We start from the raw sequence: 14,510 nt of genomic DNA, 5'->3' as shown, positions 1-14,510 counted from the left end.
GTGACAAAAAGATGAGGCAACCTGCCCACGCAGCAGTGGTCTTGTGGCCCCAGCCATCAAAGACCAGGCCACGTTTATGTGGAGTGAACAGCAAATTAGAGAAAGAATTGGAGAAGGGCCTGGAGGCATCGTAGGGTCACAGTGAACCAAGGGGACCTGGATTTGGTGATGACGGAAGGAGGAGGCGGCACAGGGATGGGTCCCCAAACAGCACAGAAGTCAGACTCTGGACCAAGAGCAATTCTGAGGCGCTGAGGGTGTACAGTCAGGACCGGGCCATGGGCACCAAGGGTGGGGGAGACGGGGGGTTGAAAAGTGGAAAAGAGGCTGATTGGGTGGGAGATCTGGAAGTGCTGGTTGGGGGGTGAGTGGGAAGGAAGAGCCTTAGCAGTAGTTTTTTTGTTGTTATTCTTTTTAGTTATACATGACAGGAGAGTCTATACTGATGTATTTATACCGACATGGAGTCTATCTTATTCTAGTTAGGATCCCAGTCTTGTGGCTGTACCTGATGTGGAGTTTCACTGGTCGTGCATTCATATGTGAACATAGGAAAGTTCTGTTCAGTTCAGTCCACCGTCTTTCCTATTCCCCTCCCCTCTCCCTTCCCTTCATTCCCCTTTGTCTAATCCACTGAATTTCTATTCTGTCTGCCCCCTTAATGTGTGTTAGCATCCGTGCATCAGAAAGACCATTCGACCTTTGGATTGGTGGGATTGGCTTAGTTCACTTAGCATGATAGTCTCCAGATTCTTCCATTTACTGGCAACTGCCATAATTTCATTCTTCTTTATGGCTGAGTGGTACTGCGTTTCATATATACACCACATTTTCTTTATCCATTCATCTGTTGAAGGACACCTAGGTTGGTTTCATATCTTAGCTATTTATAAATTGAGCCACTATAAACATTGATGTGGCTGCATCACTGTAGTATGCTGACTTTAAGTCCTTTGAGTGGTAGGGGCAAATGGTGGTTCCATTCCTAGTTTTTTGAGGAATCTCCATAGGTTAACAGCAGTTTTTAACTAAAAACAGTAGTTTTTAGCAATGCACTATTCACATTTGTCCCATTTTTACAATAACAACAATTATTGAAATTAGCATTTAATGAATATTTTCTAGGAGCCAGGCACTGTGCTAAAGGATCTATATGCAGTGACTTATAAAATGGATGCATCTGCATTATATAGCACAGGGTATGCTCCAAGCCCCCTGCAGGTCCCAGCCCCTCTTTCTGATCTCCATTCCAGCTTTTCCTCACCCTTCCCACATTCCACACCTTGGATCTGCTATTAATTGCCTTATTTGGCAGACGAAGAAATCGAAGGTATCGTTATGTCCATTTTACAGATGTAGAAACAGAGGCTTGGAGGTAATATGCCTCTCAGGCACAACTGTGCAGGTAGAAGGTCTGCCATTCAAACCTGAGGTGGTAACTACACATCAGCATGATCTCCAGCCCCCATGGACAGTTGGTTCTTTGAGGACAATAACTGTCTCATTCATCTCCACTGCTCCAGAGCCTGGCACACCAGTGCCCTTGAAAATGAGTTCAGACCTTGGCCACTCCCAGCAAGCTGTGTTAGTTGAATGAATAAATGAGTGACTGCAAGTACAAACTAATAGGTAGCTCTTTTGAGAGCGAGCAAGGGGTGGCTCCCACAGGTGAGCTCTAGTTCCTGAAGGTGGGGACTCTGAAGGCCTAGTGGACTGGGAATTTTGAATGGCAGCTCCTATAGCCACGGTGGGAATAAAGGATGATCCACCCCAGAAAACAATGTTACAGCGTTGGCTTTTTTTCCTGTTTTTGTGTTGACGGGACAGGAAGAGACCAGGGTAGACATGGGGACTGTATTGGGGAACTCTCTGTTCCGAAGGAAGAAAACAAATTGACATCACAAGAGGGACAATCCCAAGAAAGGATGTTGGAGAATTTGATGTAAAGCCGAAGATCCAGAAAGAGAAAGGGCCAAGTGGGGTATGTAGGAAAGTCTGCCAAAGCAGGCTGGAGTGCCCGCTGATACCCTGGCAGGGATCCAGGGGAGGCTTCTGGCCACAGAGCACCGACATGTCAGAGAGGGTTGTAGACGGTCTCCCAGGGCAAGTGTCCGGTGGGTTGGGACCGCGGAGACGCCCTGGGCTCCCTTGTAGGACTGCGGCTCTCCCACAGGACGGGCCCCACAAGGGGGCCGTGGCCTCTGGGTTGAAGCATAAGGGCTTTTGACCCTGTGGATCACAAGTCAGGGGTGCAGGATGGGAAGAAGGAAAAGTCAAGGAGACGTGGAGGAGGGGTGAGCGAGCCATGGTGACTGCAGGTGGGGCATCTGGGAACCAGGCTCTTGGGGAGCAGAAATGTCAGAGCTTTGAAATGTGCAAACAAGTTAGGAGAAGACGGAGTCACAAGGGCAAAACCCGGGACAGAGAAATAACAGGGTGAAACAGAAGAAGGGGAGCAATGAAAATTGGAAAGTATTGAGTTTATAGGAAACTGATCCTCGGTCTTCTGTGGCCACTGTTGCTTTGGCTTTGGGGATGAGAGAACTGTAAATATGGATCCTATGTAAATACCATTTATAATTTTAACAATCTGGGAGTCTCCAATGAGATCATCTTTCTGAGGGCACTCTGACAAGTATGAAGGAAGATGTTTGTGGTCTAGATGAAAGCACGCTGGATGTGGAATCTGAAAACCAGAAGCCACCAAGAGCCAGCTCTGGGCCCTGGGGAGAGGGCAAGCCACGGGTCCCCTCTTGCTTGCCTCTGGGTCCTCAGCCAGCAAAGTGGCAATAACTCTGCTTTCCCATGATGGCTCTGAGGGCCTCTGAGAATTTGCTAGGGCAGCCACAACAAGTTCACTAACTGGGTGACTTAAAATAGCGAGATTGTCCCCATATGGGTCTGGAGAACAGAGTCAGAAAAAAAAAAAAATCCAGTGTCAGCAGGTGTCCTTCCTGCTTCTTCTAGCTCCTGGCTCCGCATTCCCATCTCTCTTTCTGTCTTTTCTTCTTCTCAAGAGGACACCAGTTATTGGATGACCCTCTCTGACATCTTTAATTAGTTACCTATGCAAAGACCCTATTTCCAAATAAGGTGACAATCTTATTTGGAATAAGGTCCCAGGTGGACATGAATTTGAAGAAGACACTGACCCACTACAGGATCCAGAGAGTCATGAAGCAAGAGCAGAGTATATTGAAAATATTTGCCACATGCTTCTTCTTGTCCCCTAAGAGGGTCACCCTTCTTCTGTGGCCTCTGTCTTGTACATCTTATGGCTGCCATTGCTCACAGGGTGTGCTCTCAGCCCTCTGTGAGCCCCAGCCACTTGTCCAGGTCTCTGTTCTGGCTTTTCCTCACCCTCCCACATTCTCCGTGCTGTAGCCTCATCTGATTCTTCCCTATTTTTTTTCATGTTACCAGGGATTGAACCCAGGGGCACTGAGCCACATCTCCAGCCCTGATGGTATTTTGTTTAGAGACAGGGTCTCATCGAGTGACTCAGGGCTAAATTGCAGAAGCTGGCTTTGAACTTGCAATTCTCCTGCCTCGGCCTCCCAAGCCTTTGGGATTAGAGACGTGCGTCACCAGGCCCAGCTTTCCCCTAATCTTTATGACCCAGTTGAACCTGCTTTGAGAAGCTTTCTCAAAGGACCTTAGTTAATGTCTTCTGACTCCAAACTCCTTGGACAGGAATCATGTTTTCCTTTCATCGGGCACCGAATTAGCTCTTCCGACCTCTATGAAGCCATAATATACCTCTTATTTTCTTATTTGACATTTTCTGACTTGAAGCCTCTTCCTGCACCAGTCAGACACAGCAGATTGGAAAAGTATCTCTTTCTTCTTCAAACCCCCAGAAACTAACTCTGTGCTTGGCACCATCTAGCTAGTCAGTTTCTGTCACTGAGGTATTTAATTCTGACCGTGCCGGTCCTGCTCCTGCTGATGGTTCTTTGGCTGCCTCTCCTGGCCACGTGGTCAACCTGCCTCCGTGGACCACCTGTCATGGTCCACTGTGCGTCTTTTGCTCACTTGTTCACAAAAGGCCACACGCTTCCTCTGCTTGCCTTTGAGGTGCGCTCCATGGGTCTGGCTCATTCTCCCATTTGCAGGGCAAGGGAGCTCTCCCGTCCGTCCTTTGCTTGGTGCCTAACGCTGGTCTCCAAGAGCTGCACATGCCCATTCAAATGGCTTCCGCTAACCCTTAAAGGACGGGGCCAAATGAGGGATAAAAATGGCTGTGAACTTCAGTGATGCTCAGACCCCACTAAGAAGGCACCATGAGAGAACCAGGCCCCAGGTTCTGGAGCTGATGGCAGAAAGCCAGGGCCTGATGGGGAAGGTCCAGGCTTTGAGGAGTGCCTCCCAGCAGCCTCAGCAGTGGCAGTGAAGGGAGGGTGCAGAGGGCTGGCCCCACCCCCATGGCCTCTAAACAACCTCTAAGAAAATCTTCAGGGACCAGACACAAGTGGGGAGATGTTCCAATGCAAACACAGGCAGGATCACTCCTGTGGGACAGATACGCAGGACTAAGGACTTTTGGGTGCAATATGCTGTGCCTTAAGGAGAACAGAATCCCTCCCTCTGAGTCAGCAAGAAGACCACTGGCCTTTCCCCTGCACTGGCCAGGTGGCAGGATCTAGGACCTCCCACAAGGCCCCTGTGTCAAGGGGGATGTCGGGTGCGCAGATGACCCACAGCATTGGTTCCAGATGCTTCCTTGGCCTGAGTATCTGATGTGCCCATGGGTAAACTGCAGATGCCCTGGCCAGTAAACAGACGCTCCCAGCGCGCTGGTGGAAGGGAGTCACTCACCAGCATTATTTTGCTGCTTGGTGTTTTTGATGTAGGCAGAGAACTTGGAGAAGATGTCAATGCCTGCCGTGTTGGACTCCCGGTGTTTCGCAGCCAGTTTGGGGTACCTGGAATGGAAGACGCAGTGTTCTGAGAACCCATGAGATTGGGAACTCTTTTAAGGGTGAAGCCCTGTCACAATGAATAGCATTCTCCTGTCTAGCTCTTTGTCTTTTGGGGGTTTACAGCCATCCTGCCGGAGATGGGTGCTCAGCCCTTGTTCACAGTAAGGAAACCAGAGGTTGGTGAGGTGCAGAGCTGCTGGGGGGACACTGCTGGGCAAAGAACCAGAATGCCACTCAGAGGTCTCAGGCCCTGTCCTCATTCTGGGCCCAATGATGAGGCACTGGTGAAAATCCTCTCATCAAAATGACTGGGCTCACCAGGTAGGGTCCCTACATATCCTCTACCCACACTAAGGTATCTAGCCACTGCCAGGCCTGCCATCATAACCCTACCTGTGCAGAGCACAGAGATACCTGGCACCCTAGCATTGGAGGCCTTTTCTCCAAAGGAAAAAGACCCACAGCCTGCTCCTGAAATGTCCTCCACGCATTTACTGTTTGTGTACAGTAATAAGATGCAGTGGATACATACCAAGGATCAGAACCACACCCAGCCTCATCAGCAGGACATTCATTTTCAAGTGTTTTTATTTCCAGGCACAGAGATAGATTTACAATGACCCAGTCCCTCTGATCCTTGAACCATCTTTCACTTTCTTTACGAAAACAGAAGCACCAAGAGGTGGGCTGGACCTATGACCCTTGGCCTTGAGACAGAGCAAGGTAAGACTGCTAATGTGGGAATATGTGGCTTTGACCCAGTAGCACCATCAACCCGAGTAACTCTAATTTAAAATAATATTTCCCAAACACTTGCATATGGATGGCCAGACCGGGGTGGGAGGGGGTAGGGGACAGTTGCCCGGTGATCCTTATTAATTAATGTGAATCTTTGTGATCTCTGGGTGAATCACTTTTGACTGTAAGCTGGTTGGTTCCTTTATGTCTAAAGAGTGAAATATATGGTTTTTTTTTTTTAGTTTGGTTTAAATATCTTTAACCAAAACAACTCTTTAAAAATCAGTTCTCTCCCCGCCCACATTTTGCTCCTCAAATGGCTTATTATCTAGGACAGTGAACTCTTGGGGCCATAGGATGTGGCTATTTAATTTCAGAGATATTGCTATTGGAAGAGTCCTCAGAAACTCATCAGATCCAGCTCTTGGCATCAGGCAGGAATGGAAGGCACTATTTTCCTCATATGACAGTGCAGGCCATTGAAGACACAGCAATTCTTTATGGAGGGGCATGGAGAACTTGGTTTCCCTGCCCTGGAGCAGTGGCCCTCACCCTTGATCACTGTGTTGCTCTGACAACAGTAACAACTAACTTGCACTGAGAGCCTACTACATTCTAGGTGCTGTTCTGATCCTTTATATGTGTCCACCCGTCATTCCTCATAAGAATCCTATTGGTACAATTGTTACTCTTTTCCCACATGAAGAAACTGGAAGTTTTAGCAATTTTCCTGAGGTCATGTGGCTAGTTGGCAGAGCCAGGATCTCAACCCGGGCAGTTTTGTTGTGTAAGTCTAGTTCCTAACTTCCATGTTCTGTGGGCCTTTATCCACTAAGTGCTTTCCCCTCTAAAGCCACGAAGGCCTTAAGGCTGGGCTGAGCACGGCGGTGAATTCTCCCCATCCACCAGAAGAGGGCGCCCTGCACAGTCCGCATCTGCCTGCGTTCCTAGGTATCCAGTACAGTAATGGGAATTATCTGATTCTTCTGCTGTGGCTGAGAGCATGAAGCAAACTTTCCTGCAAGATGCTGGATAATCTGCCAAGATGTGGCAATTGTCATTATTGGCCTTCTTACATAGAATCCAGCTTGTTATTAGAATTGATAGATTTAAATTATTAAGTGCTCTTTGTCATTGATGATCTAAAGAGAAAATGCATTTCAGTGGACAGCCTGTTCGGGTTTCTTTTGTTTTGCTCTATGTCATTATTTAGTGAAAATCCAATACTCTGACCATGTCTTCATAGCCAGGGTAGACTGAATGGGACATGTGGTAGCAAACCTGAGATGGGCAAAAAAGGACCCATATTCAGGGGGGGTCCATGGCCATGTCATCCGCTTCCTGAGCACTATGATTCATTGAGACTTTACCGTAGAGTGTTGCATTTCATTTGCAGTTCATTCTTGTGGAAAAGGAGTCTCCAAGATGTTTATATCACAGATTTAAGTGACAAGACCTGAGGAGCTTCTCTGTGGGATAAGTATATTCATATTTCTCCCTTATTCCAAATATGCAAAAGAAGGGCCACAAAGTTTCTTCTGTTTCTCTAACAAGATTAGCAAACCGTGTTTCATTCACAGAAACACCTTTGAAATAACAGTATGTTGGAGTCTGATGACAATTTTAAAAAAAGGATTAATTTCTCTTAATTAGGGGTTAGCAAAATACAGCTCATGGCCCCTGTTTGTGCATGGTCTTTGAGATAACAATGGATCTGGCATTTTTAGTTGTTTTCTTCTTCTTTTTCTTATTTTGGGTACTGGGGATTGAACTCAGGGGCACTCGACCACTGAGCCATATCCCCAGCTGTATTTTGTATTTTATTACAGACAGGGTCTCACTGAGTGGCTTAGTGCCTCACTAAATTGGTGAGGCCGGCTTTGAACTCACAATCCTCCTGCCTCCACCTCCGGAGCTGCTGGGATTACAGGTGTGTGTCATCCCACCCAGGTGGATCATACATTTTTAAATGGTTGAAAAAAAAATCAAAGAAGGATACCACTCTGTACTGTGTGAAAATAATAATAAGTTTGAATTTCATTGCTAGCAAGTAAAATTTTACTGGCACACAACCCAGCCCATTCATTTACGTATCAGCCAAAGCAGCTTTCATGGTACAACAGCAGAATGGAGGCAGAGCCCTGGGGCCCACAAAGCCAAAAATATTTAGTCTCTTGCATTTTACTGATGGTTTGTTGGTCTTGACCTCACTGAAGAAAATTTCTCTCTCTGCTGTTTGTAAGATCTTATTCCAAATGCACTCGTCTTATATCTGCACTTAAATTTCATTCTAAGTAAAAGAGTTGACCTTTTACAAAAAAAAAGGATAATAATAAATGTTTTTGATAGGGAAAAAATTTATTAGTAGCAGGGGGAAAAAATGATTGCTGATGGTAAGTGCTCCGGCAGGTGGAGTTCCAGATGTCTTCTCACTGACACACAGGTCACTGTGCCATTGAATACAAGAATAGTGTGCACCTGCCAAGGGCCAGGCCCTGTGCCTTGTTTGGGGGACACACTGGAGAAAAAGAGAGACAGTCCTGATAGAGTGACCTTTGCTGATTCTGGGGTCTCTCCTGGCAGCCAGAGTGCTGGCCCTACTTCCTTTAAGAAGTAAGATGGGGAAGCACTTCCCGCCTCACCCTTCTCCATTATTCTTGCTTCCTCACTTCACCAAACCCTTACCTGAGAGGCAGGTTCATGGTTCTGACATTTCTGACCCCTGATTCCCTCCTGTTTGTCTTGCCTATGCTATTTAAGCATAAGATATTTGGAAGGTCTGGCTTCTTAATTAAAAGGCATTCTTTGGGATCTGTGTTTAAGCCTCAGGTCACTAGTTGTCCTTATGACTGTACCTGGGAGGCAGCCACAGAGCAGGTGTGGACTCTCTAAGCTGCCACTTCATGAGCACTTACTCTGTGCCAGGCCCCGGGCTCAGCAGTCGTGTCTTTTACAAAAGCTCTCTAAAATCAATATCATGGCTCTCAATTTATAGATGTGAAAAACAAAGATCAGAGAGCTTTTCAGTAACTCACTCGCCTGTAGCAGCGAGTGCTTATGCTCACTAAACCTCCATGTTCTTCTTGGTGCTTTGCAGCCTCCCTCTCTGTGATGCTGGGGTCATGTGACTGGATTTTGGCCAATGCAGTGTGAGTAGAAGTGATGTATCCCCCTACCCCATGGCCCTGACCCTTAAATACACTTAGTGTGATACCTTTTTTTCTCTTTTTTTCTGCAGAAAGAATCTCGGAGGCCATACATTCCAAAAGCTACAAGATAGAAGAGGGTCACACTACCCACTCAGACTTGCCTCAAGTGGTATATAAAGGGGTATTCTGTTAAACCAGGGAGATTTTGTGGCTCCTTTGTTACTGCAGAACAGCACCACCTGGTGGTACGGATTGGAACCCAAGTCACTGGGACTCCAAAGCCCACCCTCAGTCCCCATTGGGAAGGATGCATGCAGAGGTTGTTTCTCTACCCACCAGGCGGTTAGAAGAACATTCTTCCTTTTTACGGTTATTGGATATCTCTGCTTAAAAAAAAAATAAAGAATTCAAAGTCTCTTTTTAAAAAAAATTTTCTTAGCTGTAGATAGATACAATACCTTTATTTTATTTATTTGTATGTGATGCTGAGGATCTAACCCAGTGCCTCATATGTGCTAGGAGAGTACTTTACTGCTGAGTCACAACCCCAGCCCTCAAAGTTGACACTCACAGTTCTGGCTGCTTGCTAGTGGACTGGCTCGATAGCCTGCTCTCTAATCAACTGTTTTAGTTTAGCCTCCTAAATTTACAGGACTCTTTTCAACAGCAGCCAGCTCTGGGGGAACACCCTGAGAAACCCATGGGACCAGAGAATATGGGCTTAATGGGATGTTGGAGACTAGGTAGTGTCACCCCCTTATCTTAGAGAAGAGAAAATAAGGAGGCCCTAGGAGGGAGAGAGGCTTGTCCAAGGTCACACAAGGTCTACAGATGGGAGAGAAGTGGCCACAGTTAGGGCTCCTAACTCTTAGTTCTGGATTCTAGAAATGCTGGCCATCCACAGAGACGAAAGGCCAGGGCCAGCACCTCTCCACAGTGACTCCAGGTCTAATCCCCACACTTCCTTGTTGAGCATTAACTGGGACAACTGATGGAAAGACACGGATGTTAGTCTCATTTAGAAACTACTGGAGACTTCCTGGATTTCTCATCTGACACCAAATGCTCTATGGGATCAAATGCGACTTTAAAAAAGAAAATGTTGTTGGAGTGTTTGTATATGATTTTCTCCTAAAAAAAACAAAAACAAAAAAACAAAACAACAACAACAAAAAAAAAACCTAAGGGGGAAAGAAATGCTCCCGAGATGTCTTGGCTTCTGGCAGGTTTTACAAACAGCAGTGTGATGAGAAACACATGGAGAGCAGCCCCTCGGGAACAGTTCTGGGAATTTTGCTGCCCCCTGGAGAACCAGAAGGCCAGACAGCACACTGTTTCAGGGGCCTCAGAACGCAGGTCACCCCACCTCTTGGCATCAGTTAATGTGGAAGCCAGCTGCAGTGGTGGTGGCCTGTGATCGGGCCAGCAGGTACCTCTGCACGGGACTGAGGCACTGGCTTGGTGACATTTGCTAGGGGCTACCTGCAGTACCTTATAGCTACAAAGGCATCTGAGGGACACTTCTGGTGGGGGGTATCCAGAGAGGTCGATGGTCTTGCCAAGAGGGCCCTCCCCTTAGCAGCCTTCTAGAGATGTGCATGTAACAGTTTTGAAGTTCTGCCACCTGGGAGTGCTGGATCACTGAGTCGCTAATGTGGCAGGAATGTACTTTGTAAAGCTTCCTGCATTTAACTCCAATCCAGGAAATAACCTGGAAGAGAAGCAGCAGCCTTCAGGACAGGTTATGTGGGTGAGAGAGGAAGGGGGAGAGTATCCGCATCCAGCGCCATCTAGCCCTGATGGATCACTGGAAATGGTTGAGAATGGATGAAGAGTCTGACGGCGATTCTCCGCAGAAAGACTGTTCAAAGGGTGTAGAATTCCCAGGGTTTCTGAGCCCCAAGGTGGGTGCAGATTGGGGATGCCTGAGCCTGAGAAACAGCAAGGGAGAGGTGTAGTCATATTTGGGGTGGGGAGGAGGTGGGGAGGCTGAATAAAGTGAGTGGGAAGAATAGAAGGCAGGAAGGGATCTGGGGTTGTCCTTTCACAGAGGAGGACTGAGACCCAGAGCAGAGAAGGGGCAGATTCAGGAGGTTACAGCACATCACTGGCAGAGCCTGGAGCACACCCCAGCTGCACCCCTCCATCCTGATTCTGGCAAAAAATCCAGTGGGACACTCTGCTCCTCACTGCCTCACCCTCCCCGCTGAAGCAGAGGGAAGCTGTCACTTGAGTGGGGGCATTACCTCTGAAAGAGAAAACACTAACTCCACCTCAGACTTCCTCTCTGGGTCTCACAGGCAAAGTCTAAACTCTACTGAGTTAAACAGCATTTGTGGGTTTTTTTTTTTTTTTTTTGTGTGTGTGTGTGTGTGTGTCTGTGTGTGTGTGTGTGAGTATTGGGAAATTCAGGGCCACTCAACCACTGAGCCACAACCCAGCCCTATTTTGTATTTTATTTAGAGACAGGGTCTCACTGAGTTGCTCAGCGCCTCACTTTTGCTGAGGCTGGCTTTGAACTTGAGATCCTCCTGCCTCAGCCTCCAGAGCCTCTGGGATTACAGGTGTGAACCCCCGTAATGTAGGATTTTGAACTAGTACTATTAGGCTGAGTCTCATATGGGCTACAACCCACCCCTTCAGGGCACTTCCAACCAAGTGGCTGGCTGGTGTCCTGTTCAGAGACACGTGATGTGGCTTCAATCTGTGGGGGCTGCCCATTTGATTTAATTAATGCACTTACTTAAAGTCTACCCTCAGTGGCTTCCAATGGGCTTGAGGCAATTTTCCACTCAGTGTGAAAATGAACTGTTCTATTAATATGGGCAACCAAGAAAAATTTTAAGGAAGAACACATCTGATTGCTTAAAGGCTTAATCGGCTGAGAGTTTTAATTTCTCAACAGGAGTTCAGTATATAGGCAACAAGTTACACTGTGCCAAACTGTAAAATGAGGACAATGATGGCACCTCCCTCCCAGAACGGTGATGACAGTGACAGGAGTTGTAGCAGCTAAGTGCTGTGAATGGCGCTGGCCACTGAGTGCCCTGTGCTGATGAAAAAAATGAGACTTTCAAATTAATTGGGCCAGGCACGGTGGTGCACTCACTCCTGTAATCTCAGATACTCAGCAGGCTGAGGTCGGAGCATCCAAGTTGAAGGTCAGTCTCTGCAACTTAGTGCTGTCTCAAAATAGAGAAAAGGGCTGGGGATGTAGCTCAGTGGCAGAGGCTTGCCTGTGTGTGCAAGGCACCTGGGTTCAATCCTTAGTACCGTCAAATAAACAAATAAATAAAATAAATTCAAGATGATGATTTTTAGTTGTCAAACTCCACTTATCTTACCTACCAAGTAGGTTCTGAATCCTTCCTATTCCTCTTCCCACATTTTACTGCCACTTCTTTGGTCTAGCCCTTTATTCTGTCTCATCTGGACTGTCACCAACTGGTACCTCCTAATTGATTTCTCTACCTCAGCTTTACCACCCCTCTCTACACTATTACGTCTCCCAGCCCCCAAAGCAAACCTCCCAGTCCTGTGCTGAAGACTTTCAGGGTCTCTCCTGCAGCCAGAAGATCATACCTTACTCTCTATGTAATATTATTTTTCTAATAGTTTTTCCAAAAGTGTGATTGCTCTAATCTCTTCCTGAATGTTCTATAATGAACAAGTCTGACCTCTGATGACTTTTACTCCTGGTTTGAGTCACTGGGGGCTCCTTTCTTGGCTTGTTTTCATTATAGGAGCCTTTCGGCATTTTGGGAATGAGGAGTCAGCCTCTGCTCTCACTTTGAGGTCTTCTGGGCAAAGTGAACTGGAGTGAGGGGGACATATGGGTCAAGGGAGAGGTAGTGGCCTTCCCGGGACTCCCCAAATCCCTCTGTGTAGGAGTGACTGACCGCGTCTCTCTTACAGTGATTCCTACTAGTGAGTGCATGTAGTGGAGCTGTGTGTGTGTGTGTGTGTGTGTGTGTGTGTGTTTCTTTTTGTTATTGCTGTTGTTGTTTTGCAGTTCTGAGGAATGAACCCAGGGACACTTTGACACTGGGCACCCCCAGCCTGTTATTTTTTATTTGGACATAGGGCTTTGCTAAGTTGCTGAGGCTGGCTTGAAACTTATTATCCTCTGACCTCAACCTCTCAAGATGGTGGGATTACAGATGGGTGCCACCAAACCCAGCCAGTGGGGCCATTTTGAGATTGCAGCCTTTGGGGGGGTACTACACTCTCTCTCTTTGAAAAGAGGATCCCGTGCTCTGGAACTGAGTAGCCTTTCTCAGGAAATCTGCCTTCCCCCAAGTAGCCCCCTTCCCTTTCATTAGCTCCAAAGAGCTCATTACTTTTCGGGGGTCAAGGTCTCCTCCAGGAATTCCTCGATCTTATTGACATCTGTCTTCACGTCTCCGTTGAAGGTCAGAAAGGGTGGATGGGTTCCAGGGGCTAGGTTGTGCAGGTCGGCTGGCTTTCTGTAGAGAGAGAACGAGATTCACATGTTGACATACACCAGGAAACTTCCTGTTCTGAGAAACCTAAGATTTATTAGACATGAGCCTCTCTGTGCTATCCCCTATGTCCATCAGCAGAACCAGACCTACAGGGTGGGACAGGAGAGGCTGAAGAAAGTTCTGAAGTCTTGTGGTGTGACACACAGACCTGTCCAGTGGAAGTCAGTGCCAGAGGAACCCCAGTCAGGATGGAGCTGAGCACTGGAGAAAAAGTGGAGGGAATCAGCCCCCTGCTTCAACTGTGGGGGAAGAGGCTGGGCTTTGCCTTCAAAAGTTCCTTCACTTGTTAGTCTGACAAAAATGCGCTTCCATATCATTGGTCACCAGAGAGGCTGAGACTAAGGATTCTGCATCAAGAACCTACTGTGATTGGGTTCTGTTAGCAGATATCTAAGGGAAAGTCTTATAACTCAAAATTCAGGAAAAAAGGGACCTAGAATTGTGCCTGGCATATAGGAGGCAGATTTTTTTTTGAATGGCTACATAAATAAAATAGACATTTTTAATTTAAGAGGGAGATATTTTAACTGCAGAATTAGAAATCAAAGATTGGCCTGAAGTTGATAAAGACTTCAGCTTTCAATTGAATGTGGAGAGGGCCAGAAAGCAATTGTATGCAAGAGTGCTTGTACTCCACCAGTCTGCCTTCTGCACTGGTTTAACTTTGGAACTTAATTTGAGCACACACACTTTATGCTCAAAATGTAACAACTGTGATTCTAATTTTACTGAAAGGTACTTATTTTTCTTGAAGTGTTTTAAAAATTCTGTTCAACACACAGAAATGAAAAGTATCCTATGGATCTGAAATTGTGCCTAATTTTTAAAATTATGAGGGTATTTTGTGTTCTTAAGTTATAAATAATCCATTTTCTAGGTAATGAACTCAGTTCAATATTAAGAAGCTTTGCTGGGACCAGTAGGATCTTTGAAGTTAAACATACATATAACAAGCAGCAAACACAGTCCCTAAGAAGAGAGAAGGCCTCTTGCTTGCATGCTTGTAGAATTCTGGGTCAGAAACTTAAAGACATCTAAGATAACCAAAGCATCAGTGCACTCTTCCCCCGTGGAAACGAGGGAATGCAAAAGTCCTGGATCAGCTGGGTGCGGTGACTCACACCTGTAATTCCAGCTGCTCAGGAGGCTGAAGCAGGAGGATCTTGAATTCAAAGTCAGCCTCAGCAAAAGCGTGG

The 14,510-nt window shown here is 46.7% G+C and overlaps 1 protein-coding gene across 2 annotated transcripts in view; it reads right to left on the bottom strand.

Annotated features, from left to right (window-relative positions):
• The window catches only part of Clic5 (chloride intracellular channel 5), a 146,436-nt gene that overhangs the window by 27,407 nt on the left and 104,519 nt on the right, over positions 1 to 14,510 (bottom strand). For both annotated transcript variants that reach the window (XM_026394490.2, XM_026394491.2), the window contains exons 3-4: positions 13,150 to 13,275; positions 4,819 to 4,925 (exon numbers count right to left, since the gene is read on the bottom strand). In XM_026394490.2, the coding sequence (XP_026250275.1) occupies positions 4,819 to 4,925; positions 13,150 to 13,275 (233 nt within the window). The remainder of the gene's footprint in view (positions 1 to 4,818; positions 4,926 to 13,149; positions 13,276 to 14,510) is intronic.

The sequence above is a fragment of the Urocitellus parryii genome, chromosome 8 (assembly GCF_045843805.1).
Source record: "Urocitellus parryii isolate mUroPar1 chromosome 8, mUroPar1.hap1, whole genome shotgun sequence".
NCBI classification, from domain to species: Eukaryota; Metazoa; Chordata; class Mammalia; order Rodentia; family Sciuridae; genus Urocitellus; species Urocitellus parryii.
This window is presented reverse-complemented; position numbering and strand designations above follow the sequence as displayed.